At 34.4% G+C, this 27,886-nt stretch overlaps 1 protein-coding gene and 1 long non-coding RNA gene across 5 annotated transcripts in view; one reads left to right on the top strand and one right to left on the bottom strand.

Annotated features, from left to right (window-relative positions):
* Nucleotides 1-1,069: 1,069 nt before the first annotated feature.
* Nucleotides 1,070-3,192, top strand: LOC140824454 (uncharacterized). The gene is made up of 6 exons (XR_012116351.1): nucleotides 1,070-1,555; nucleotides 1,623-1,813; nucleotides 1,893-2,159; nucleotides 2,229-2,327; nucleotides 2,410-2,453; nucleotides 2,670-3,192. It is a non-coding gene; the product is annotated as an uncharacterized lncRNA (long non-coding RNA).
* Nucleotides 3,193-3,836: 644 nt separating this feature from the next.
* Nucleotides 3,837-27,886, bottom strand: part of LOC140817560 (uncharacterized) — a 28,047-nt gene continuing 3,997 nt past the window's right edge. The window contains exons 7-31 of one of the 4 annotated variants that reach the window (XM_073177331.1): nucleotides 27,619-27,725; nucleotides 26,450-26,632; nucleotides 25,462-25,662; nucleotides 25,167-25,383; nucleotides 25,004-25,075; nucleotides 24,565-24,908; nucleotides 24,108-24,294; nucleotides 23,756-24,008; nucleotides 23,335-23,671; nucleotides 22,927-23,107; nucleotides 22,676-22,813; nucleotides 22,241-22,505; nucleotides 21,677-22,132; nucleotides 20,102-20,565; nucleotides 15,568-15,704; nucleotides 15,301-15,482; nucleotides 14,097-14,453; nucleotides 10,117-10,242; nucleotides 9,954-10,019; nucleotides 8,064-9,871; nucleotides 7,709-7,988; nucleotides 5,977-6,210; nucleotides 5,137-5,643; nucleotides 4,795-4,957; nucleotides 3,837-4,293 (exon numbers count right to left, since the gene is read on the bottom strand). In XM_073177331.1, the coding sequence (XP_073033432.1) occupies nucleotides 4,040-4,293; nucleotides 4,795-4,957; nucleotides 5,137-5,643; nucleotides 5,977-6,210; nucleotides 7,709-7,988; nucleotides 8,064-9,871; nucleotides 9,954-10,019; nucleotides 10,117-10,242; nucleotides 14,097-14,453; nucleotides 15,301-15,482; nucleotides 15,568-15,704; nucleotides 20,102-20,565; nucleotides 21,677-22,132; nucleotides 22,241-22,505; nucleotides 22,676-22,813; nucleotides 22,927-23,107; nucleotides 23,335-23,671; nucleotides 23,756-24,008; nucleotides 24,108-24,294; nucleotides 24,565-24,908; nucleotides 25,004-25,075; nucleotides 25,167-25,383; nucleotides 25,462-25,662; nucleotides 26,450-26,632; nucleotides 27,619-27,725 (7,519 nt within the window). In that variant the 3' untranslated portion in view covers nucleotides 3,837-4,039. Of the gene's footprint in view, nucleotides 4,294-4,794; nucleotides 4,958-5,136; nucleotides 5,644-5,976; nucleotides 6,211-6,879; nucleotides 7,008-7,708; nucleotides 7,989-8,063; nucleotides 9,872-9,953; nucleotides 10,020-10,116; nucleotides 10,243-14,096; nucleotides 14,454-15,300; nucleotides 15,483-15,567; nucleotides 15,705-20,101; nucleotides 20,566-21,676; nucleotides 22,133-22,240; nucleotides 22,506-22,675; nucleotides 22,814-22,926; nucleotides 23,108-23,334; nucleotides 23,672-23,755; nucleotides 24,009-24,107; nucleotides 24,304-24,564; nucleotides 24,909-25,003; nucleotides 25,076-25,166; nucleotides 25,384-25,461; nucleotides 25,663-26,449; nucleotides 26,633-27,618; nucleotides 27,726-27,886 lie in introns of those variants that run through there. The other 3 variants (XM_073177317.1, XM_073177323.1, XM_073177337.1) reach the window with 3 other exon arrangements.

The raw sequence follows: 27,886 nt of genomic DNA, 5'->3' as shown, positions 1-27,886 counted from the left end.
CCCTCAATGGTTCAGGGATACAGCTAGCCGTGGGTTCACAACTCTTTGTGATTCAGGACATAATCCTTTATTCGGGCTTACCCTAGTTAGCCCCATTCTTTTCACCAACACCTTGATCAAGAATGCCAGAACTCATTTCTGATTACACCCATCGGATCATGGTAAGAGCGTCTAGTAGCATCGCCCCATGATCCCCTAGGTATCACTGATAGTGCCTGCAAGAACCAGTAGATTATGATTAACGTACAGTACGGTCCTTTCATCTCATATATCCCGATCGAATCTGCAACCATTGGTTCATCGAGGGTTGCATATTAATTCGATAACTATGTGATAACTATAATAGTGGCATCGCGTGTACTATTTGGAGAACTCCTTCTCCAACGTACATCTCGTACTCTGGCCAGAGATTCCATGCACTATTATTTCATTAGATCACATAGGATATCCACACCCGTAGGTGAGCGGTGAATCCCCGACTACAATGCACTGGCTCCTATATGTGTCGCAACTGTACCCAACCTCGCCACCTGATGACTCTCCTGGAGCCGGTAAACGAGTCAAAGCACAGCCCTAGCATATAGAGCCTCAGTGTTGTCCCGGGTCGTAAGGACTAATGGTGTACAATCATAACCACGGACTTATCCTCTCGATGAATGATAACCACTTGAAAAGTCCGAGGGAGGGTTGTTCGGTATAATCATCATATGACTACCCATCTGTATGTTTGGACATCTCTATGCCCTTACCAAGAAACGCAGTACACAACATCACAGATGCTAGTCTCGAGCTCAAGCGACCTTTATCCATGTTTTAGGCGGCTGAATCGACTAGGAACGAATTTAGAATATGCAGTGTTTACAAATGAGTTTCAACATCGAATTACGATTCATTTGTATTAAAGCATAATCAAGGACTTTATCTATGCTGCTTGCATGGGTATACAGATAAAGTATTACGAAACCATTAAAAGTTAAATTATATTAAAATAAAGATTGTTTATTTCACTTGAGTCAATAAAATCCCTAGCCAACCGTTGGCTTGCAGGGCATCTACTCTAACAGAGTTGGCTCTACAACTTCTTGAATGTCAACACGATCCGTCTAGATTAAATGATGCTGTATTTGCATCTGTATTTTTTGGCCGTTGTTATGCTTTTAGACCAGCCAATAATGCATTTGATGAGCAGCGTGGTCCACTAAGACTTCTCCATATTTTGCGTGGTGCATCATTGAGATCCGGGCAATTAAATAGATTACTTCCAAATTACCAATCTACCTCACAGGGCCTGAATGCATTCGAAACGTTTATTGCTGCTGATGCTTGCACTGCACTAAAACAATATTTTATTGCAAAATTTCTCTTGCTTGCGGACTCGCTGAGCGTTGGGGCCGATAACGTGCGAGTCGATCTAAGTCCTGACACCCTAGATGTTGTACTACGTCAGATTCAGAAGGATCAAGTTTTTGGTCTCGCTCTTGTGAGGAAGCTATGCTCTGCTGTTGACATATTCTTGGGTGCACATGGCCATAAAACGTTGTTAGAAATGTACCAGGTGTGACTTGTATTTTTGGATCATTATTTGTTTATTTATCTTTATTGACATTTTTTGTGCTTTATAGGCCCATCCAGCTGAGGCATTTTGGGGGGAGGTGCCTGCTCAAGTGCTTCAAGTATTGAGCATCGTCACTTCACTTTGGTGCCTTCTTGCCACAAAGTCATTCTCAACGCCACGTTAAGAAATGGTCAAACTGTTTTAGGTCTCATTTTGGGTGCAGCAGACGACGCTGGTTATGACTATGTAAAATGCAAGGTATAGCGTGCGAGTTATTGGGCATATTTTTAAAATTATTCTTGTTTTCTAACTAATGACACCATCTACAAAATGTCAGATTACTGTGCTAGCTCTGCAGGTTTTAACAAACCTAGTCTCCCTTCCATGGATCAACGATGAATTGATTGGCTCGACGGAAACTGAAGTTAAAGAAGTTAGACAAGCTATACGTCGAAACCATGGCTTTGCCGTTCTTCTTCGGCTCCTTCAACCCGAAAAACTTAAAGGTGGATATCATTGTGAGTGGATCTGGGCTCTTACCTGCCGAGTTCTCCTTAGTTTTGCCAGAGAACATACAATTGCAGATGCATTGAGAAAGATGCAGGTCAGTATCAGCTTCAAATAACTAGGGGCGTCGAAAGTAATAATTTTGATTTGATTGTGACTATTTTAGTTGGAGGAGAAGCTGTCGATGGTTGTCAAAGGTCCTGGAAGACATGACCCCGGATGGCTATTGCCAGAGGTTGACCATGATACAAAGGAGTTGCTCCGGGTAAGGAGTAACATGTAACCGGGTGTTTTTGGTTGGTGTTATGTATAATATACTAAATAACACTTACTATTTGTAATGGAAGGTTCTGAGCATTTCTGAGCATGCTGCTACTTCTGACGATCAAAGGTATCTAAATGATTCTGTTTTTTGAATATTGATTTTTTTCCGAAAAACCGAATATTTTGATTCCCTGTGAGTTCTAACCTCGTAAAAATGCTAGTTCTTGCTGTTTATATGTTATAATATGAATATACCACATCAATTCGTTGTGTATGAATGATGAGATTATATTGATACAACAATAGTCTTATTATTTTTGTACACATGCTTTTACTCTTTCAGTATCCTAAACCCACGAGTGCCTTGAACAAATTGGGTTAGTAAGATCTGATGCTGTACTTCTCAGAGAACCAGAATTGACACCTGGTGACACACAGAAGTTGCAGGGGAATTTCTATTTGAACGTTACCAGAAGAACCGAAATCAGAAACGAATGTAAAATGATCACGAGTATTTGCCATGGTTTAGATTTTCATCTCTTTTAAAAGCTTTTCGTTATTGTTGTCTCCCAAGTACTTTACTACTTTGGACTTTATAACCTCTACTAATACTTGATATATCTTTCTAGTATTTGTAAATAAATAACATTGAAAATATGGAATGTATGTTTCTTATACAAGTTTTCTTCCGATTGTTTAATTATTGAAGCTTTAAATATAGTTAATAAAAAATTGAAATTTCATAATCAATCAGAGTCTATGAATATCCAACATACTGTTACAATCAATATTCTAATATAGTGAATAAGATAAGTATTTTTATTCTCAATATCGTAAAATACACACACGATTGGACTTTTAAAATAAATAAGTAATATACACATACACACACTCTTGAGAATAATATATATTTGAAATAGACTATTTTGTTAGACTTTTAAGAACATTTAAATTTACTATTTTCTTTTTTTTCTATTTCTTTTTTAACTCAATTTTTTAATTTTATTTTTACCATTTCCGTTTTTTTTTTCTATTTGAAAAGCTAAATTTACTATTTGTTGTGTATGATGATGTGACTTCTTTCTCTTTTTTTTTGAATATTTATTTATTAATTCCTACTAATGCCAAAAGAGGATACATGTCATTTCAAGTGCGGGATATGACATGGTGTTTTTGAAGCGAAGGTCACATAGGCCACAATGCCGCATAGATTTTCAAAAGTTGGCACCTCGATATTATATGGACCATCCAAGGTTTTAGGGAAGGTGGGTAATGTGGCGTACAGATTGCAATAACCGGTTGAGTGGCGAGTCCACCCTGTGTTCCAGGGTATCGTTAAAAAAAGCCATGGGAGGGAGCCACCAGATACAGACGTTACCTACAGAGTTGGAAGCGGACGTTGTCACGGGCTATGAACCGGGCAGGGTTTTATCTACAAGGTACAAGAAAATAGGCAAGGAAGAGAAGCTAAAGGTGCTCATTGAGTGGAAGAAGCCACTTGGGAAGATGCTGCAACAGTAAGAACAATTTTCTCCATCTTGATAGCTCAATCAAGGACATAATGCCTCAGTGTTGTCATGTCAAGATCCCAAAAAAATCAGGTTTCAAGTAACTTGTTAGAATCGACAACCGACGACCGACTAGTGGTGGAAAATTACAATGATATTCGTTGTTACTTGTAGAAAATGTGCCACCCCATGCATCTTCCCGATCTCAAAGCATCCATCTTCCCATTTTCATGGACATGATTTTCCTTCTCTTATTGTTCCGATGCTTTGCTGCGATTCTAAGTTTCCTCTTAGCATTTCGTTCTGGATTGACCACAGCCATGATCTTCTCGTCTTGTTTCCTCTTGTCCCTCTTTCCTTTGAGATTTTTCCTTACTAGGTTGTAAACTTGAATGAAATAGCTCCCCATGATTACTCTAATGCTTTCGCAAACCTCTTGTGCCAACTGTTTCAGATCATCTGGCATGATAAAAAGAAAAAGTCAGCCAAGACATATCAAAATGATGAAAAGTAACTAAATAAAAAGGGCACTGATCACTAGAACAACTCTGATAGCAATATTGATACAACATAAATCGCTCTAAGCAGCCATCTATCTTCCAAGAGATATTCCATTATCTATTGTCAGAGCATGTATCCATAAGCATATTCAGGAATAAAAAGTATTTATAAGGTAATTAAAAATTCTAGGCATGATTCCCTCACGTTAGAAGATTTTTAAGATAAAAGAGGTTTCTTATTAGGAGAACCGACAGGGAAATTATTAGGATGATCTGCTAAATACTAAAGCTTTCATAAAAAAAAAAAATATTCATCGATTGTCCAACTTGATAATTCCTAAACCCAGGTGTAACAAATCAAACTTGAGAAGAGACAGCGTAAGTTGGTTTTTTGGCCGTGGTCTAATTCTTTTGCCAGGAATCTCTCTCCAGGGTAAGCAAAATGGGAGAAACAAGTCACCTGAAATAACTTTTCCAGTATACCCTTCACAAACTTTGTACAAAGGCAACAGCATCTGATAAGCATAACTAGTACAATCGTCATATGCGATAAGTGAATCCTTGCCATAGCAACCAAGAAGTTCTGGAGAAATTGATTTGAAACAGTTGAAGACAATTTTCATCTGCAACAAAGGTTTTTATATACGGTCAGTTAAGCTAGTAAATTCTTATTCAAATGTAGAAGAATAAAAACAATAAATTCATGGTGATATATGCTCCAAAGATATAAAAGTGGAGTCCTGTTGAATTTATTTGGATGACTTAAAATGTAAAATTTATTGTTGTGTTCTGTCAAACACACCTGAGTAGCCTCCATTTGAAATGATATTTTTCCCAATTTCTGAAGCAAAAAGGAAATAAATGGATGTTGATTTTGAGCACGCTGAACACAGACATCAGAAGTAAATGAAAAAAGCATCCTCCTTCCTTTTAAAGGATCGAGAACGGTAAAAGCTTTGTGAAACTGGTCCTGGGCGAAATTTTCAAGGCTTGACCAGAACTTAGAAGCATCCATGCATGCATTCTTTCCCAAAATGGAGTGGAGATGACAAATGGAAAACACAAGGTTTTGCATGATAATACTACAAGCTGCGTCATCTGCCAATGGAGCCATTAGTTGCGAACAAAAGGATGCAGCTACCAGGAAAAGTCTGCTTGGTTTCATCAGAAAGAACACTTCCATTGGCATTTTATAGTTTTTAGCACGTGCATCAATTACTGCGAAGTACAAAGACAAAATCCTGTTCGATATGTTGCGTAACCACAAATGAGGATGCAACAGGAACTGACAGATGATTTCCCACATATCCTGTCAGAAACCAGTAAATGAAATAGCAGAATTAGATAACAAGAAACTGTTTTACTGCAAATAATTTCTTTGTTACACTGAAATGCCATGTAAAGAAAATTTGATCCTTTTAGATCAGCACGAGCATAAAAATCTTCAGAACGTAAAAATATGTGGCATGGTTGTTATGTGAGCACACAACACTCCAAAATGATAGTCTAAATGCCAAAATGGGAAGCATTATAATTGCTTCGAATATGAAAGATAACATTCAACAACTATATCCACAGATATGACTCAAATTTGGAGATTGATTCAAGGAACAAACAGTACAACATATAATATGAAATGTACCTCAAGATTGCTATCAAAGAACAAGTCATGAAATTGATGAAGGATCTTCTCAAATAAAACCAGCGAATAATATGCCTCCTTCCAAAAGGGAGCAACTGGCTCGTCTGACATGTTATGTTCTTCATGTGCAAGAGCGCTGAGTGCAGACTGCAAAATGCTTCTCATAACAGGAAGTACAAGACCGATGTTTTCCTTGAAATCTTCTGCCATTACTTCCACTAGCAAACCCAGAACCTGTTTTACAAAATTGACAAGTTGATCATTACAAGGAAACATAAAATACAAAGTAAAGCACAGATACAACTTGTGGATTCAATGTTTCCAAGCTTCTTTCTATCATAGGAGAATTACAATCAATATAAAAGCTCTTATTATAATCCCTGGTATGAAAAGAAATGGAACCATTCTGGACTTCTCAATAACCGGCTCAGGATATTAAGCTGACCAATCAAGGCAAAAACTCTAAGCAAGTAAAGCTGGGTTTAAAACAGAACAACTAAAACATGAAAAAAGGTCCAGACAGAGAAGAACTGACCCGCTGAGGCCCAGACCAATTAACTGGAGTTACTTTTCCTGGCGTTGTGAATTTTTCCTTGCCAGGTCAGTCTGGATTCTAGGGTTGTATTTAAAAACATGGTTCAAACATGATATACCAGTTTCATTTGTTTCGTTATTTCAGTTCTTTTTTCCGGTCACTGTTTTGGCAATTTGATTGATTGTATGCCTTCTCTATTATGAAATGGTAAATGTTTTTATTTATAAATAAATTCTGTATTACTCTATAAAATGAAGGTTAATTTTGATTTAAAAAATGTGAACTTCCCTTTCTGAATTTTATTGATGTTTTTAGTCAGGAATGAGAAGATATCACTTCAGTTACAGGCAAAACAAAAGAAATATTACTTCGCCCGCTAATCAGATCCCGAGTCAGGTTCTCCTGAACTGGGTTAATTGATGCACAGATGGGTGAGGCTTTACAAGCCTGGACCAATTTGACTCCTTTCCAATTCGTCCAGCCTATTTTACATAATCTGTAGTATAAGATAGACTATGGTTTGAATGCTGCCACCATGTGCAACAGTCAATGAACTTAATAAATTGCAACAATTTTTTTAAAAAAAATCTACAATTCAAAACCCCCTCTTCTCCATCTTGAAGTGCAGAAACTTTTAGTGAAGAAACTCTTACAGAACCAAACTATAACTTAGCATTTCAATCCAGATTCTGTACAGATACAGTAAACATGGTAATTGAAGAGTGGGGAAAGATAAGATGTTTCTTTTTTCAAAAGGAAGGAAGGATAAGATGTTGTGAATGAAGATATTTTTACATACAACACACATTAGGCACGGAATGTTGAATCAATGAATCTCAATCCGATAATCAGCTATCAAACAAGCATGAGTGGCATCCAACTAAAGAGAAACAAATTTGTGAGAAAGAAGAGAGATACTTGTGCACAACAAAATAACACAGAATTGTCCATTACTATGACCATGCATGACTATGACCATGCATGACTATGTTTTAAGAAGACAACACCACCATCAAAAGATGAATAGGGAGTTATCAGGAGAATAACCAGAAAATATTGCTTTCTTACTCCTGACCACATACAGTGGGAACACAAAATGAGACCACCAATAGGTTTCATAAAGGGACAATAAAAAAATGAGTGAAATTATTATTTTACTCAGAAAGCACATAAAAATAGTGAGTTACTTGATCTTACCTGTGCTGCTACACCCCGCAGATTCTGTTCACCAACAAGGCACCAAGACTTGCTGCAGTCAAGAATGAACTGACGAAACTTCGCATCCACATGCCCGATAAGACATTTTATCGTAGCCGCAGTCATGGAACGAACTTTGCATTCGTTATCATTGGCCAATAACAAAACCAAAAGAACGAAAAAAGTTAGAGATTGTTCATCTACTCTCTCCTGAGGAAATTTCTTTACGGTAGTATGGAGCATCTCTAGGACAGCTTCTCTTCCACTAGGATGTTCATATCTGAAAAGAAATATATGTTACCCAAAAATTGAAGGAACAATAAACACACACAAAATACTATGTCACTTATTTTACCTCAGACTCCCGGTTAAGAAATCAAGATGTTGCTGCAGTCGCTTTTCAGATATATGGTAGTCAAGCAGAAATTGAAGAAAAATTTGGCCACACTTCTTACGAATATGTTCCTGCTGGCTTTGTACCATCAACTCTGCAACAATCTGGACAATGTCATATATCTCAGGAACTACGAGTTTTCGGTGTACAATAGCCTTCAACAGTGAAAGGGCAAAAAATGTGGGATTCTTTGCAAGATCAACAAACAACGGAGATTGGATCAGCATACATAATTGACCAGCAGATAAAGTAACTCTAGTGCTTCGCAGAAGTGTTGTCAACAACTTAACACATGACTCAGACAGTGGACTGCTGGCATTTATGGAGCCTTGTACAGTAACCAACAATGAAATCTTTATTTTGTCAGCATGAGATTGAAGGGATGGCAAAGGTAACCTCACTAGCCGAGACAAGCACCTAACTGCAGTAGTTGTGACATTTGCATGTTTAGAACTCAAACACTGCCCCAATAAACCGACAAAAGGATCTAACAGAGACAGTAATTTTCCATCCTCTTTGTCAAGCTTCAAGTTCTTCATGTAAGTCTGCAGTAACCCAAGTGCAAATGCCGCTATCAAATGAGAATGGCGTCGATTAATACTACTTACTAATCGTTCAGAATGATATGCTCGGACGCCATCATCATCTTTGTCTAGTTTATTATTTCCATGTTCATCACCTTCATCCTTGATACAGTCTTCAACGAGGCCATACGTAAATATAAAAAATTCAGTCTGATCCACAGATGAATTGCACTCGATACCAGCAGCTATATTGCTTAATATGTTCTCCAACTTTGATTTAACTTTCTGGGTGAGCTGCTTATGAAGATAAAGTGTAAAAGGTGAAAGAAGTTTCAATGCATGAGTCTTGAAGGTGATACTTTGGGCAATCAATTTAACTGTCTCATAAGACTTTTGCTTTCTCGTCTCTTTCATTCTGGAGGCGATCTTTTCAACCTCCTTCTCCTCAGAAACATCCCCAAGTATATCATTTTCTACGACAGAAAGAAGATCTTCTAAACAATAGTCCAATTTTCCGCAAATTGGATTCACTAGAAATTTGGACAACATGATATTGAGAGTATATCCAAGAACATGCAATTCACAACCTCTCTTCAATGTGCCTTTCAAGACTTGGATAATAAATTGTAAGTATTCCAAACCTAGTTCCTTTAAGCAAGCAGCCAGTGCAGATCTAGCTTCATCACGTACACTTTCCAAACGATTTTTCAGAAAGTTGGCAATGCGATGAATAATACTTGGAAGTTGCAACTCCATGGTTTCTACAGGAAGCAATTTTAGAAGTTTTAGTGCAACTAGGCTGATGGTTACATTGACTTTATCGGAGTCAGAGGCTAAAAACTTATGAATCTTGGGGAGCAAATTATTGTGCAAAGACATCTGTATAACTGGAAGTTGGGTAGAGCTTGAACATTTTCTCAATGACGAAGAAGTCATGTTAATAGCATACGGATCAGGAGTATCACAATTAGCAACTTTAGATTCATTGACCCAAGGCATCTCTGAGAAATGGAAGTGGTCAAGAATAGAGCTGACTAGCCGCAACAAAGGATTTTTCTTGTCTGGTTTTAGCTGTATATATCGGAAGCATCTGATTAGGAAGGCATAATATTGATTCCACTTCATGGAACTAGAAATTTTAGCAAGCGCATCCAAACAGGCATGTCTGATATGCTCATCCTTTCCATCTTGCAAATTTAACAACATGCCAAAAAAGAGCGGAACCAATACTTTGTTTGTGATCACCTGGAAAAATCATAAAGCGTTGCAGGAGATAAGTGAAGCACAGAGAATATTTTTGTGATTCCAAAAAGAACTGAAGAGTTACCTCTGAAAGTTTTCCTGATACGAAAATGTTTCTAAAACGAGACAAAGCCTTAGATCTCCTGTGTTTCTACATGAAACATAAAATTCGCAAAACATCATACATCTACTCTTAAGTTTAATTTATTCAATATGAACATCCAAAGGAAAAGTAAAAGAGGGTTTACCTGTAAGTGAACTATGTTGTTGAAGAAATCTTGTTCTGCATCATCACTGCACAATGCCCTATAGGAATCAAGGCTCGCAACATTGGGAAGTTTCAACACCATTTCTCTAAGTAAATCAATCCACACCTAAGAACCGTACCGATACATGATCAGCGTGAATCCTTGGAAAAAGGAATAAATATAGTGATAATTTGATTGTTCGTCGTCGTAGTAAATAGACGAGAAAATAGAATTTCTTTTTTCGTCTTTACAAAAAAGAAATAGGAGTTAGCTGTGATACGTTCACTAAAAAAAATCCTTTTGTAGCCAATAATCTATATACTTATAAAAGTGTGGATGAAGGGTATTGTTTTCCAATTGTGCAATGACAAAATTAACCTTGTATACACATTTATCTATATCTATATACCTATAAAAGTGTGGATGAAGGGTATTGTATACACATTTAAAGAATAAAATGTAACTCATATATTAATTTTATCAAATAACTCATCTTTATACTACATTTAAATATTCTATCTTTTTAATTTTTTCTCTACACTTTTAAATTATAATATCTCAAGAAGATATATGAAAATTTTAACTATATGTGCAATAGTAGAATAACATTTCACATTTAGTCTATTAATTAATAATTAATACTAATTAACCACATTTTATGGTTATAATTTTGTGTTTTTGACTTTCTTCTCTTGTCTTTATTTCATTATGATATTTTAACATCTTTATTTATTTTGACATCAAACTAACTAATTCAATAAATACAAAAAATAGCATTTTTATGCAAATTTATTATTTTTGTTATATTTCAAATTTTTATTTGAAAACCATAACGGTAATTTAAAATTTATATTTAATAATTATTGTATGAGTTTATTAGATTTTATTTTATATTTACTATATAATTCTATCCTTTTAATTTTTTCTCTACACTTTTAAATTATAATATCTCAAGAAGATATATGAAAATTTTAACTATATGTGCAATAATAGAATAACATTTCACATTTAGTTTATTAATTAATAATTAATACTAATTAACCACATTTTATGGTTATGATTTTGTGTTTTTGACTTTCTTCTCTTGTCTTTATTTCATTATGATATTTTAACATCTTTATTTATTTTGAAATCAAACTAACTAATTCAATAAATACAAAAAATAGCATTTTTTATGCAAATTTATTATTTTTGTTATATTTCAAATTTTTATTTGAAAATCATAACGGTAATTTAAAATTTATATTTAATAATTATTGTATGAGTTTATTAGATTTTATTTTATATTTACTATATAATTTTAGTTAAAAGTGTATTTCATTACATATATTGATTTATTTATTTTTTTAAATTATATTTAACAAAAAATTAATAATCATCGATGTAGTTTATAAAAGATATAAAATTAATTATCTATGAAATAAAATTCTAAAAACAAATCTATCTATATCTATATCTATATATCTATAAAAGTGTGGATGAAGAGTATTGTTTTCCAATTGTGCAATGACAAAATTAACCTTGTATACACATTTAAAGAATAAAATGTAACTCATATATTAATTTTATCAAATAACTCATCTTTATACTACATTTAAATATTTTATCCTTTTAATTTTTTCTCTACACTTTTAAATTATAATATCTCGAGAAGATATATGAAAATTTTAACTATATGTGCAATAGTAGAATAACATTTCACATTTAGTCTATTAATTAATAATCTATATACCTATAAAAGTGTGGATGAAGAGTATTGTTTTCCAATTGTGCAATGACAAAATTAACCTTGTATACACATTTAAAGAAAATGTAACTCATATATTAATTTTATCAAATAACTCATCTTTATACTACATTTAAATATTTTATCCTTTTAATTTTTTCTCTACACTTTTAAATTATAATATCTCAAGAAGATATATGAAAATTTTAACTATATGTGCAATAGTAGAATAACATTTCACATTTAGTCTATTAATTAATAATCTATATACCTATAAAAGTGTGGATGAAGAGTATTGTTTTCCAATTGTGCAATGATAAAATTAACCTTGTATACACATTTAAAGAAAATGTAACTCATATATTAATTTTATCAAATAACTCATCTTTATACTACATTTAAATATTTTATCCTTTTAATTTTTTCTCTACACTTTTAAATTATAATATCTCAAGAAGATATATGAAAATTTTAACTATATGTGCAATAGTAGAATAACATTTCACATTTAGTCTATTAATTAATAATCTATATACCTATAAAAGTGTAGATGAAGAGTATTGTTTTCCAATTGTGCAATGACAAAATTAACCTTGTATACACATTTAAAGAATAAAATGTAACTCATATATTAATTTTATCAAATAACTCATCTTTATACTACATTTAAATATTCTATCCTTTTAATTTTTTCTCTACACTTTTAAATTATAATATCTCAATAAGATATATGAAAATTTTAACTATATGTGCAATAGTAGAATAACATTTCACAGTTAGTCTATTAATTAATAATTAATACTAATTCATCACATTTTATGGTTATGATTTTGTGTTTTTGACTTTCTTCTCTTGTTTTTATTTCATTATGATATTTTAACATCTTTATTTATTTTGAAATCAAACTAACTAATTCAATAAATACAAAAAATAGCATTTTTTATGCAAATTTATTATTTTTGTTATATTTCAAATTTTTATTTGAAAATCATAACAGAAATTTAAAATTTATATTTAATAATTATTGTATGAGTTTATTAGATTTTATTTTATATTTACTATATAATTTTAGTTAAAAGTGTATTTCATTACATATATTGATTTATTTATTTTTTAAAATTATATTTAACAAAAAATTAATAATAATCGATGTAGTTTATAAAAGATCGATTCTGATATAAAATTAATTATCTATGAAATAAAATTCTAAAAACAAAACGTAAAAAAATTATGTAGGTGTTTAAATATTATTTAAATAGAATATTATGAGTTATATTTTACAATCATTATTATTATTTCATTAGTTTTGATATTATTTTCATGAGTTAGTCACAATATTTTAAATTGGTAATTATTTATCGTTAGTGTGCTTAATTTATATAAATTATGATTTATGCATTGATAAAGTCCATAATTTGATTGATTTTTAGTTTATTATATCTTATACGTGGTGTTTGGATATATATTTTTAAAAAATTTGTTTCAATTCATTTGGTTTTATATATTGTGATGATTATAATTTATCAAATAACATAAAATTAACAGCTTGAATTTTAATTTGGCAAAAAATTCGAAAGTAAATTATATAAGTTCTTAATTAATTTATTCGTCTAATATAACAAGTGATTAAAATCAAATAAATAACAACATAATTCAAATTATTTTTTGGAAAATCAAAATTTAATTTTTATCATATAATTAGGATTTACGTGCATCGCACGTGCTTCATGCTAGTCTATTAAAAAAAATAGAAAAGCTTAATAAAAAAGCAGAAAAAGAAATAATAGTAACTTGCTCCCGTGCATCTACGATTATACCCACAATGATCGGCCATACGATTGCTATTCATAACGGTAAGGAACATTTTCCTATTTATATAATAGATCGTATGGTAGTACACAAATTGGATTACATCTCACCTCCAGTGGAACATTCAGAGGTCACAACATCATAACAAACATTGAAAATATTGAAAATTCGATAGGAAGGGGAAAAAAAGCAAGCAAAAGTTGAAAACAAACACAGAAATACCCCACAAGAGGTCCCAATGCTGAATATATCTTCAACTAATAAACATGAACATCATCCATTCTATAAACTTTTACCTCAGAGAAAGAAGGGACACTCAAGAATTGGAAGGCAGTTAGGAAGACAAACACAAGCACATCAGATAATAAATACATAGAGTATAGACGCATGCACTTTGAAAGAGAGATATAACAGAGAAAATAGAAAACGATACCACGTTTAATACCTTTTGAGCAGCACCCTCCTTGCCCATCGCATTCCCCATGTGTTTCAAGATGAAATTGTTTGCTAAGTGCTGAATACCAGCTACAGACCAAACTTCATTAGAACTTAGTGATCCATTATGGATCTTGCCACAAAATTCGATAAAGTTGAGCAATAATCTGAAAGCACTTTGCCTTAAGATCAACTCTTCAGATGACATGTCTTGTATAGAGTGTGCCAAGATTACCATAGCATGCTTCTCTTGAATGGTGTAAAAAAAATCCACAGTAATCTTATCATAAGCACAGATAACTTTGTCATAATCAAGACCACCAATCTCCATTTCAGAGGATGCATTCAGTTCACGAAGAATTCTTGCCTGAAGATAAAAAAATATGGGTCGGGCTTACTACTGAAATCATATTTCCTAAGAGATCGAGCTCATGAACCATTCAATACTTTCATAATTTAGTACCACCCACATGTTTTAAGACGAGAACATTCCTGGAATTAACATTCACATATACATGCAAATTTTTTTTTTTGGATAGGAAACAATATTATATTAAACGAAAAAGGATAGCTTTTTGGTCCACACCAGATAATGTAAAACCATAGTACAATTAGAATAATATTAGCCTCCGATTACACGAATATGTAACCGCAAAAGGTTTGAAATCGTCAATCTTCAAATTCCTATTTGGAACCCTAAATTTTATTTTTTTATATAGAAAACAGAATTATATCAATAAAGATATAAACAATAATAATCACGCAAAGTGAACCAGAGACCCACACAAAAAGAGGTAAAAGCCAGAGTCATCTTAGCATAAAATAAAACTCCAATCCCTATACAAATTTGTAACCGAAAAGTTTTTGAACTCCACATTCTTTGAAATCCAAAACGGAACCGTAAATTTTATCTTGTCCCAAACATTTTCAATCAAGTCTTCTTCATTTTCAAAAATCATCCTATTTCTATCCGACCACACCGACCAACATACACAATGAATTATAACATATACTAGCAAATTGGTTGGGCACTAGACAATAAAGTGGTGACTACAATCAATTTAATGAAATATACGGGGTCCGTGCACAGAGATTATAATGGTTTGATTCCTAATTTTAACATACTTTTATGTCTTAGCACTTATGTTATCTTCATGAAAAATAAACCAGTACGGCTTTTTATTTATAAAAAAACATCAAATGGTTCACATTACCAGAGTAAGCACAGAAGAATCTTTCATAGCAATAGCATCGAGAACATCACATATAGCAGTCCGGACAACCAACTCAGCTGAAATAAGCAGCGGGATAATTGAATGTAGAATTTTTTCGCTACTTCCACTCTCCAGCACTTTTACCACTTGTTGAACGATTTGCAAGACATCAATACAAGTATCTAAAAAAAAAGAACAGCGATTCCTTGTGATAAATGAAAAACATTAATCAATATTGTTAACCAAAAAAATCAAGGGGGGTCTGACCAAAATCCTGATGTCTTTTTATCAGAAGAGGGAGCAATATATCCAGAAATGTTTCAGCAACTGACGGTTCCTTTACATATTTTGATATCAAACTAAATATGGTAAATTTCTTCTTGCCCAGGAACTGGGCCAACTTCCTGTAGAAATATATGGAATAACAATAAAAATGAATTAAATGAATTTCCTGGAAACCTAAATGCCAGGTAACAGAGAAAGAAGATATCTAATTTTCATAGAACAAATTATCACACTCTCGCAAGAATCCTAATTAGGGATAAGAATTAAGAACCACGCAAGAGCACAGAGAAACGTAAAAGTAACTAAAAAATTATACAAATTTTACCAATACTTAAAAAAACTTGACACATAACAAGTTGAAACCTAGGGAAATAAAATAAATAAAGAAAATGACAGTAGGTAAAGCAAGGAAAAAGTAATTTTGAGATAAATAAATGCTACTCATCACTTTTTCTCGCATTCTCGTCCTCGGCAAACACTTGGAAGTGATCAACTGGAGTATAAATCATACTACCATTTTCTCTGCTCAGTTTTGAACGTGGCCCTGGATACATCCTGGAACCTGAGTGGAATAGGCTTGTCAACAAGGAGATATTTCTTTCAAAATAAGATTTCCTTCTTTGTTTCGTATTTGTACTTCCACCAATAAACCCATTCGTCATTTCTTTGATGTTGTCAATAGTGGGGGTAGTCCTTCTACTATTTGGGATGTCAGGTTTAGAAGAGATCTTAGTGAGGATGAGTTTCTTGAGTTCATTAACTTGTTTCGAGTCTTAGAGAGTGTCAGATTAGATATGGGTACTGAGGATGTTAGAGTTTAGAGGGGGGACCCTACAGGTTTGTTCTCTGTTAGTTCTTTTTATTGCTCTTTCTTCCCGATTTCAGAATTTCCATCATTCGATTACTATAATACCATTTGGAAAGTACATGTCCCACAAAAGATTAAGATTTTCTCGTGGATCGTGGCCTTGGGGAAGTTGCCTACGTGTGATTCAGTGCAAAGAAGGTGGAAGAATTGTGTTCTAAGACCGCAGTGGTGTTGCTTGTGTCGAGAGAACGAGGAGAATCAAGATCACATACTTATACACTGCTCCTTCACAACAAGGATATGGAATCTACTTTGCAACGAGATGGGAATACAATGGGTTATGCCGAGGCAAGCTAAAGATCTCTTTCATTTGAATTCGGGGTGCATATTCCAAAAAAAATACAGCGAATTCTGGTACATGATCATTCACGGAATATATTGGTCCATTTGGATGGAAAGAAATCGCAGAATTTTTGAAGATGAATCGGACTCTGTTGAACAAGTTTGGGAAAACGTCAAATTTAAAGTAGCATCTTGGATAACTACCTTGCAAAATTTCAACCATTTGAGCATCTCAGATTTAGTGAGGGATTTTAAATTTATTTGGTCATGAATATGTGTATCCTTGTAATTCTGGGGTAGTTACAAGTTAATGAGGCTGTAATGTGGTCGTGGAATGCTCATCCACACATAGATTGTAATAACCAAATATTATAATAAAATTAGTTTCCTATCAAAAAAAAAATTGACATTTAGAATCTTTGACAACTAATGCCAAATCACAACACTTGCCCTCATTAAGAAGACCATTATTACCTAACATCACCGGTGTTTTAAAAAACATGGTGTTGATCCGTAGCGTATTGTCCTGTCATAACGTAGCGTAAATAGCGTAGCACATACCATAAGCTATTTGTGCGTGTCTATTGTTTTAAACTTTGTACAGCCCTAGCCTAAGCTAGTATTTCTCTCTCAATAAAAATAATTGAATCCTCTTATCTATCTTTCCTATACCTTTTATTTCCCTCCGTAAAACTTCTAAGATAACCATTACTGTTAATGGGCTTCCCTCCTGTTTTTCTCTTACATTGTTTCACTTGCAAGTTGTCGATCAAGAAACTGAATTTCCAGTGTTGAAGCATCCATTCCAGCTTTTAGAAACTCACCAATATTACTAAATTTCGGGTATGTATCAACATGCAAGAAACCCGTGTTAAGAAATTCTTTAAGATAGCATATAGCTTCAACATACACCAACTCTCCACCATCACCTTCAATATTTTGTGGCAGCCCATATTTCTTCACAGCAGCTACTGCTGCATCCTTGTTAGGGTTGGAAGTTGTTTCATTCACCAAGAGCGTGAGGAACGCAAAGCTTTTCTTAGGACGTACAAGCAAAATCTGATCCTTGGAGCTTCCATCATTGTGCTCAATAGCACTAGCATTTGGTCCACACATGGAAATTGCCACTATGCTATAATCTTCAAAAATATATTCGCTTCCATCTTCCCTTTTTGTTAGAATAATTAAAGTTGAGCCCCAGTTATTAATAAGCTGAGTAATCCAATATGCTAGACTTCTTTGCAAACTCAAAACGGTAATGTTATTTCCTGTCCTCCTTATCTCGACCTCAACCTCAATGTGGTGCAGGATTACTTCAACCAAGAAATGCATACTTTCCTTCTCAATTAAATACTTGTTCACCTTTATCAACCAATTTCTGAAGTCAGTTTTAACTTGCGAAGAATTCCTGTTCATGTAACTTTATACCCATCCAATCCCTTAACTCCATTTACATTCATGTCCTCGTTATTCCCTTAACTACAGATGTTGAAATAAAATTGCATTCTGCACCTTTATCCATAATCACATCACTAGGGATGCTAGCATGTGCTTTAATCTACGGATCCTTCCATCCGACATCTAAAACAACACATTGAGAATGAGGGTCCGAAAACACCCCATGACGCATATCTCCACAAGTTCTAGCAACTATATTTTTCCCTATCTTCAACAATCTCCAATTTATTTTCCCAATCTTCATGATAAGTTATTTCAGCTATACTTTTCTCTAGCCTTGATCATCTGTCACTGAAACCAACAAAAACAGTTGGAGCCCATATTGCAATATCAACACCAATGTTATCAATAATTGTGTTTGTAATCTTGTCCAATTATGCTTTAATGACCACAAAACTCGACAAGTCCCACAACTTCCCAGTGTCATCATCATAAAGGGTCAAATACTTATCAACAAGAAATAGGTTCTTCGCTTTCCCGGAATACAAAAGTAGCCTTAGCAAATTATTCCCTGTAGTTACCTCATTAATATTACGATTTAATTCTTCAGCACTAAGGGTTGCAATTGGGCGTTGGGCTCTGTCTCTCCAAAATTTTTCTTTGGGCTTACCACCTAAATAACCCATATAATATTTTCCACCCAGGACCCTCGTCTGCATCCCAACTTCATCCTGCTCAACACGGACTCGCAGCCCCCCTTCCTGCATCTGCGAAGGTCATCGGACGGATTCACCGCTTTACGTCCACTATATCTTCTTACTAATTCTTCGTAAGCAAGTTCCAATTTCTGTTTGAAATTTCTTTCCCACCGGTCTACTCCAATGGATTGCCCAGCATAATAAGCCATTGATATGAGACTGATTGTAGCAATAATGATGCTCTCGAGAGGCTGTTCAACCTTAGATGACCACCAGTCAAGTCTCTCATCAAACCCGAGTAACTCTCGTATCACGATAGCATGTTTTTCCTCATCTGGTCTGCGACGTTCCTCTTGGCCATTTTTTCATTTCCTCTTTTTATCTCATTGCTATTTTATTAATGGTCAAGAGGATTTGGTCCCAAATCATCCTCCCCTGAAACCCATTTGTTTCGTGTCTCAACCTGTTTGTTGATATCTTCTTTGCTCTCCTCTCATATCTGCTCTTTTGTTGGATTTCCCTTCCTCGTCAATGAGCTTCTGGTTATTCCCCACAATCTGGTATGTATCTTTCTGTCCAAGGGTTAATTCACGTCTCCTCCACTTTTTGTATGTTGATGTCTATCGGTTGCTTCCCCACGCCCCTTGTACTTCCCTGCTCCATTATTCTCTCGAAGCCTGGTGACCCTTTTGCAGTTTTGTTGAGTGACTCCACTGTCTCCAGTAACTTCAACACCACCAAATTCATATTCTCAGCTACCTTCAACACCTTTTCTTCCAACAGTCGATCCTTGCCTCCAACAGCGTGGTTGCCATTTCTTCTTCAATTCCCATGGAATCCGGCATGTCAGACCAATTGTTGCAACCACAATTCATATAAAACAGTAACAGATGAACAAAATGAATATAATATGGAATCACAGTGAATTAAACCCAGAGATAAACTCTGTCCAATCCTAGCCTAAGCCAGTATTTCTCTCTGTCAATAAAAATAGCCGAATCCTCTCATCTCTTTCCTACACCTTTTATTTCCCTCCCAAGAACTTCTAGGATAACCGTCCCCGTTAATGGGCTTCCCTCCTGTTTTTAAGTCTCTAAGCCCAATTTCTCTAGCCTTAAGCCCAGATCCCAAGGGCACAAAAATTCAGGAATAACATAATTTCACCATTGCAAATTAATCATACAAACCAAAGTATTTTCACTATGGAAATAAATAAAGCTTAACTAGTGGATATTGCCAGTGTGAAAATAAACAAAAAGAACCGTGGTACCTCTTAGTAATATTTTCATTTGTAAAAAAGCTCCGCAAGCTTTGTATAAGAAGATCAAGGTGAGGAAGAAATATTCTCTTGACACGGTTGTCTTCACTGTCCAGTCCACTATCAAGCTCCAATAAGTTCATGGTAAACGTGAAAACACAAGACAAAATTGTTTCAGAAGCTGAAGGGAGAGCAAGCATGGAAAAAATATCTGGTACAAGACTCTCATTCTTGTGTAACAGGGGCACAAGTTTGTTGCTTTTACTCATAGCAAGAAAGCAATGAAATAGTGAACTCGGATTCTTGCTACTGGCGCCTTCTTGTGCAAAATTGGCAATTAAGGGTCTAACTGATGTCAAGAACAGGTCCCAAAAGGCACTCTCGAAATCATGATCCTCACATTTGCTAAGAAAACGATAAATGATTTTCAGGCATAAGGATCTCAAGTCCTTAAAATGCTTTAGAGCTGTCCTCGCCTGCACGTGAATAAAACTACTGATCAGAATGATCTAAACACGCATGTGCCCAACAGGTAGCAAAACTATTAGGTCTCCATGAAACAGTGAAGGTTGTGATAATAAAATGCTGTTCAAATACCTCAAAATAAACATGACATTGTGGGGGTGAACACAGAATTCTATGGAATTTGAGGAAGTTACAAAAGCTTAGAACAAATTATTTTAAAGCTGAAAATTATTAAAATGACAGCTAGACAAACCAATACCATATATGTTCTCACATATGACAAAAAACTGCTGCCTGGTTCGTGTTAATCATAAGCAACAAAAATTTGAATCTTACTGTCGTTAAAAAGAAAAAAGACATGAGGAGAAATATCCTTTTTATTCAATCAATAATAATGAAGTAATACATCAGAATATACAGAAGTTCTGTCAAATAAAATTACTATCTAATCTAATCTACTCTGAATTAATAATCTAGGAGATAAGTTTTTATCTAAATCACTATTGATTCAAAGAGTTATCTAATATCTATCTTTAGATATTCAACACTTGCTATAAGATCCACTCATATTGGCAGACTCAAAAGATTACACATCCACCAAAGAGAACTATGCCAATAGAACAATTCAGTACCTACTAACTAATGAGCATTTATTTACTGTTGAAAAACTCCAAAAGATAGTTATTTAACTTATTTCTACAGCCACTGAATTAAACTGTGTAAGCATCCTTCAAATGATTTTACCAAACAGGTATGTCTGTACGAATGTTTGAAAATTATTTCACACATTACAATGAAGAGATGGACATTAGTAGATGGAGAAATTATGCATGAGCAACAGCATGGTGTGAGAAACATTCTGTTGGAATGGGATAGTGGGTTACGATGGAAAGCATGCAAAACCTGGTAAGCTGCCATATTTAATAGTTTGTTGCACAATATATCATTTATTATTTGTTCACTAAATTAGATTGCATAAAGATATTTCCCCACAGGCTAATAAGTTGAGTTCGTATCAACCAGGAATAATGAGAAATTCTGAGGAGCCTGAACATCATATAGAAGCAAGAATTTTAAATCAATTGACCAAGAAAAACGATTTCAGAAATATCTCGATGTTACCATGATTCTACCCTTCACTTCACTGTTCTCAGCTGTATCTGCTTCAAAGCTACAATTGTTACGTACAGAAACAGATCCACTACTTTTTGTATGACCCAGAGCTGATGTGCAGCTGGCTAATATCCGGACAACACAGTTCGCAAGTAGATCAAGAAAAGGATTAAGGTGTGGCACATCGAAAACTTCCAAGATTTCTTCGACAACATGCAGAAAACCAAATTTTTTCTTCCAAGACAGAGTGCTTATAGAGTTTGTTGTGAAATGCTTCATGACATTTGATATATAAACCTCATCCCTTGGACTTCCAGACAAACTCCAGAAACTCTTACTCATTTCATATTCACCTTGATGTATAGAAAGTAGGGGCTTGATTAACAGCCAGAAGAAAAGAGGAAGTTCATCAACATCAAGCTCAGTTAAGAATCCAAGAACAGCCCTTCGATGACTTACACCACTCTGAGAAGGTACAGGCATCCCATCAATTTATGAACAAACATTAAAACAAAATATAACTTGCAGCGCTGAGAGTATCTACCAAATAAGAGATAATATAATAAAAACTACCTTCTGGCAAGCAAGCATTTTCAAGCTTCTAACTTTCGGTATTAGTATTCGTATGACAATAGGTACTATATAAGTTCTGTGCTGCACATCAATGCCACCAATTGATTTGCTAGATAAGCTCCATCTTGTAAGCTCTTCCCTTAGATATTTTGCATTGATCAGATTTTTCAGATTCTGACTGTAAGGAAGTAAGAAATCATCTTTCCAGGTCAGCAGACAATCAATAACTTTCATCTGAATGTCAGCATCATTTTCTTCAAGAAGCCTGTTTTCCAACACCCAAAATATTATTAACTAAACAATGACGAAGACAAAAGAGAAGTGAGTAATGAGCAAAAATTAAATGTTCGATTTTACATCAAGATGAAAAAGTATGGAGATGAAAATATAAAATATCAATGAATTTTAACAAGGTAAAATACCATTTTCACTAACCTATATTGAAGAACATCTTTAAAAAAAATACTTTGATATAAAGCTTTCGGATTTCGTAGTAGTCTGAACAAGCTCAACCACTCTTGAAGAATCGCCTTCCATTCTTTCCCTTTAAGATCCAGAGAATAAAATTCAACCCTGCTAATACAAAGAAAGCATGTTCAAATAAAAGACTACATCAATACTCCTTAATAACTTTTCACATTAGGAATATAGAATTTTATTCAAGACACGATACTAGAGATGATCACCGTGTGAGCTCATCAATATTGTAGCCCAAAAACTTCAGAAACAAGCTTATTATTAGCCTACTGTTTGATTCTACAGCAGAAGGAACTTTATGTAAAGATTGAATCAAGAGGGACAAAACGGTAGCAGGTGGAGTACAATCAAACATGGTAGAGATGTTAAATTTGAAGCGTCCAACCAAACCTGCATGATCAACACAAGGCTGTGAATAAAAAATTAAAATTCAAGAACCTTATTAATAAATTAAAAAAAAGGTAGGCAGATTACATCTTGGGCGCCTGAAACTATTAAATATTTCAGGTGGTGGGAAAGAATCTTAGAGAAGAATATAAAGAAACATGTGCTCTGTAAGAAAATAGAAAAATTGCAGGATCGTTGGAAATAAGATCAACAGTTGAAAAGAGTCATACCGTCGTCCTTGCTGCAATCATCATTGCATCGACTACATAGATCACGAGATGTTAGAAAAACAGACTGGCAACGATCAAGATGCATAACATATTTGTCCCACAGCATCCCAAAACATTGGCCAATGAGGACGGCGAGACATTCTGATGCTGGCTTCCATACATAGCTATATCGGTTATAAAATATTCCAACAATTCCACTTAAAACACCAGGTAAATACTGTTCAGGAACACTCCGAGCACTCAGACGCGATTGTATTTTAGACCACAGTAAAATTACTTGACGGCTGGTGCTAATTGAGAGGGCCATCTTTTCAATTGCTCTGAGAAGGTTGAGAACCTAGGGTTCAGAATAAAAAAATGATGAACTTTCATGGATGAACATGTGAAATTAAGTAAAAGGCACAATAAATACCCGACTTACATCAATATATGGATCCTTTACATGACTACCCATAGAATCATCTCTTGTCCTTTTCTTGACAGGAAACTCTTTCGCAGAAGGGTCGTTGCGAAAAGGTTCAAAATGGCACAATATTCGCAGGGTAGAAAGGCGAATCTCTTTATCGGCATGGCAGAGATTTTCAGCAAATAGGTTCAATGCATCTAACCCATTCCCAGATATACATTCTGGAAGATAAAATTCGGATTTTCCATCGTCTCGATTCCCGGACCTTCTTAACATATTTTTAAGATTAAGGGAATAATCATGCATTTGCAAAAGAGGGACCCACTAAAACATTTTTATGAAAATGTTGAAACAAGAAACACCTTACCCCAAGACCGAATCAAAAATATCAGCTACTACAGCCAAAATTTGTGGTGATAACTTGTATCTTTTCGCAAGGTCCGAGAATCTAGTAAGGGAAGCCTCACCGTAAGCAATGTTCCTACTACATGCAAACTTATGATAGGCTCGCAATGCAGCACCAATTAGGGTTTGCCAAGTGGCTTCCTGAATGCCTGTAAAATCTTTGAAACAAAATAAATAAATATGAGTGTCATAAGGAGTATATTGGAGCTAATTAGAATAATTAGAGAGTAGAGGTAAGCTTTAGCAATTCATAATGTAAACTTATGTATCGTCAGCTAGTCGTTATATCCAATTCGATAAAAAAACATTTATAAAAGGGCAAGCTAAACAGGAAGTCTTTACGATGGACGCAATTGAGTTTTTTTTTCAAATACAAAGTCAAAGTAAAGAAAGTCTTTTTGATAATCAGAATGTCTTACTATATTCAGTCATCAAAAGCTCGTCCAATGAGTCTATCAAGTCCATCAGAATTGACAAACTTGCTTGTGCATCTGCAAAATCACTGTAGCACCCAATAACACCCCACAGAACTGCCAACCTGCTTTGTTGAACTGGAATGGAAATTGAATTCCCTTTTACAGCTTCATTGATGTTTCCAATCCAATATTTTAGAGTCTCTTCAAAATAAACATGTATTCTTGATAGATTTTCCATGGAGTTTCTGCGCAACAAGTTAGAGCTCTCCCCCCCAAGTTTCTCACAGAAAATCACCATTAAATAAACAGTTTCTTCCTCGAATATTTCTATCATATTATTGAATGAGCTGAAATCAATCCAAGAATTAATTTAAAAACCGAAGGTAAAACTGTGAGTAATTTCAGACTTCAAAGACAAAAATGATTACAAATAGCTGGTTACCTTAAAATATTTGTTCCAAAAACATAAAAAATGGAAAGGTCATGGAGGAGATTATTGAGAAAGTTCAGTAAACTGCAACACCAAATAAAAAATGTGAGACCAACAAAGACAATGCAAGGAGATTTGAAAAGAATGCAGCGAAAAAATCAACTGAAAGAAACACCTTCGGCTCCTTAATTTAAATATCGGTTCCCATTGTGAAGCAACAACAGACAACACTGACATGTTTTTAGCCTTGGAGAGACCATTAAGCACGCAAAGCATTAGATTCAGAACTTGATCGATGACATCAGACTGCTGCTCTACGGCATCCTTGGTATGATAAGGTATAACAACTTCATGTAAAAGCAGATTAACCAGTCGAAGTATAGAACTGTAATCTGCATAATGTAAAGAATTTTCAAAGATCAGTGTGAGTCAAGACAATATTTAACCATAAAAAATAATTTTTAACCCACCAGAAACTTTTCCAAGATTATCGCTTTGCACCATAGAAATGAGAATGGTCAATAGGCAGCTGAGGAAAGGTCGGTTTTCGGTTGCACAATCAGTTATTTTTCTGACCATGAATTCCCACACACTAGTCAGTTGAGTTGGATTTAACTCAGCATACAGTCTTTGGAAGGCCAGACAAAGAACATCAACAGCAATGCTAAAGCCTGGATGTGCGGAAATATATAGGTGGAACATAAAAAAAAAGATAAGAGAATGAGAATACAGACCTAAATGATATAAAGAAGAAATTAAAACAATAAGCGAGTTAAACAAATAATCTATAAAACCAAGAACTAAGTCGATCATACACCATAACTTTAAAGATTGTGTTGTGTTTACCCCAACAGTATTTTAGACATTTACGATGTTAAGCTCATAATTTCTTACTTTACTTCAAAACATCAACAGGTTCAGAGAAGCAAGAAACAAATTTCTGAACTAAGAAACAAATTATTGCTGTAAATACAACTATTTGACAAAGTTAACAACACAAGCCTTTACCTGCTGGTTATAAATTAATAGGATGTAAAATATAGCTTTCTGATCGCATTTTATACGTTTCTATTTCATTGATAAATTTCTATAAGTCTTGAAAGTCTGCAAACCCAGGAAAAATACATCTTCAACAAAATCCAAATTATAAAACAATCACAAGAAAGAATTCTAAAGTATAGATCCAATTACTTGTTTTTGAAATTGTCCATCAATTCAAAGATGACAATAAAACAACATTTCCGAGTCATACTCAGTGTCCACTTGATATGAAGGAGATTGAGTTTTCACGAGAGTTTTGATTCACATTGAATAAATTAGTGTATTCCCAGTGCATAAACAAGAAAGCAGACATGTCTGTGAGTTAGAAAAATCAAGGTAGGAATCACATGAATGAGGAATAACAAAAGGATGGCGAGCAACAACAAAATAACTCGAGCAAGAGATCAATGAATATACCTTTGTCCGTTGGATTACCAATTTGAATAAATAAGTAATCCAGCAGCAGTGGCAATAATATTTCAGCCCTTGAGTGCAATCTCGATGAGGTGATTCTCATAGTATGAGACAGTAATGCACCAGCACCAGATTTTCTTGTTTCTGATGGTTCCCCAATAATTTCAGCCATGACTTGGCTAATATCTGCCCACAAGAAGCCAAATATTGCTTTCTCAGGTCAAATGTCTAACCAACCCAGCTAAAAAAAAATTAAATTGACCCATTCCTGAAACGTTGGAAAAAATATAGAGAACTGCCCCTCGTGAATAACACGCATATGAACAAACACACTAGCTTATATACTCAAGTTTACAGTGATCTCTCTCGAAAAGTTATTGGTAGGAACCAGCTACCAAGAATCAATACGATTTGCATCCACGTTGCATGAGACAAAAAAATCTCCCACGAACTATGAATAGCGATTATCTACATCTAGAAGAAAAATTATGTACCTATAAACATAAATAAATAAATGGATCCTTTAAACATGTGTGAATAGAATAAGGGGCCATGGACCTCCATAAGAAGAACTATATCATCAAAATTGCAATCTTTACAGTTTACACGCATATTTAGGAGTACTAACTAGAACCTAAAAATATGCTAAAGTTTCAGAGAAAAACAATGAGATGTTCTGGGTCACTCTTGGGTGAATTATGTTAACTACCCCCACCATATCCAGTGGATGAGTGTGGACAGTGGACACCCATATCTACTGAGAGTATGTGCATGGCAGAAGGTGATGATGGACTGAATCAAGAAATCTAATTTACCTTGGGAAAATCATATGCTCACATTATCGATATAAATCGGTATCATACAGAGGAAATATAGAGCATTTAATTTGAAATTTTCATTTCCCTAATTTGAATATAACACCTTATCCTGTGCTGAAGTTTTATACTGATATAATCTTTACATGCTAAAGAATTGAGGCAATTGTTTTATCCATCTTTTGGACTTTCCTATACAGATTTAATATAGGAGTAAAAAAAAAGAAAGCTAGCTACATCATGCCTATGGAATGCAAAGCAATGCTTAGATCTTCTGCTAAAATTAGAGCCAAAATCACATCAAGTGACAATTAAATCTAAAAAAATAGGCGAGTGAATTTATAATAGAAACAGCACCTATTTTTAGCTTCTCAGTTGGTGCTTTCCTTAACAAAACTGATACTGATTTGGCCATAAACTCTCGAACATGGTCTTTGGGGTAGTATCTTAATTTCGCAGTAATTCTGCGCATCAGAAGACGTTCCAATGTTAGTATTCCAAACACATGCACATCACTTAATATAATGTCCTTTTAAGTATCCATTATTGAATATGAGTAACAACTTCGACCTTAAACAATAAGGTCAACCATTTAAACCATCGAAATCCAAAGAAATAAAAGGTA

This window comes from Primulina eburnea, chromosome 2 (genome assembly GCF_022965805.1).
Source record: "Primulina eburnea isolate SZY01 chromosome 2, ASM2296580v1, whole genome shotgun sequence".
NCBI lineage: Eukaryota > Viridiplantae > Streptophyta > Magnoliopsida > Lamiales > Gesneriaceae > Primulina > Primulina eburnea.
This window is presented reverse-complemented; position numbering and strand designations above follow the sequence as displayed.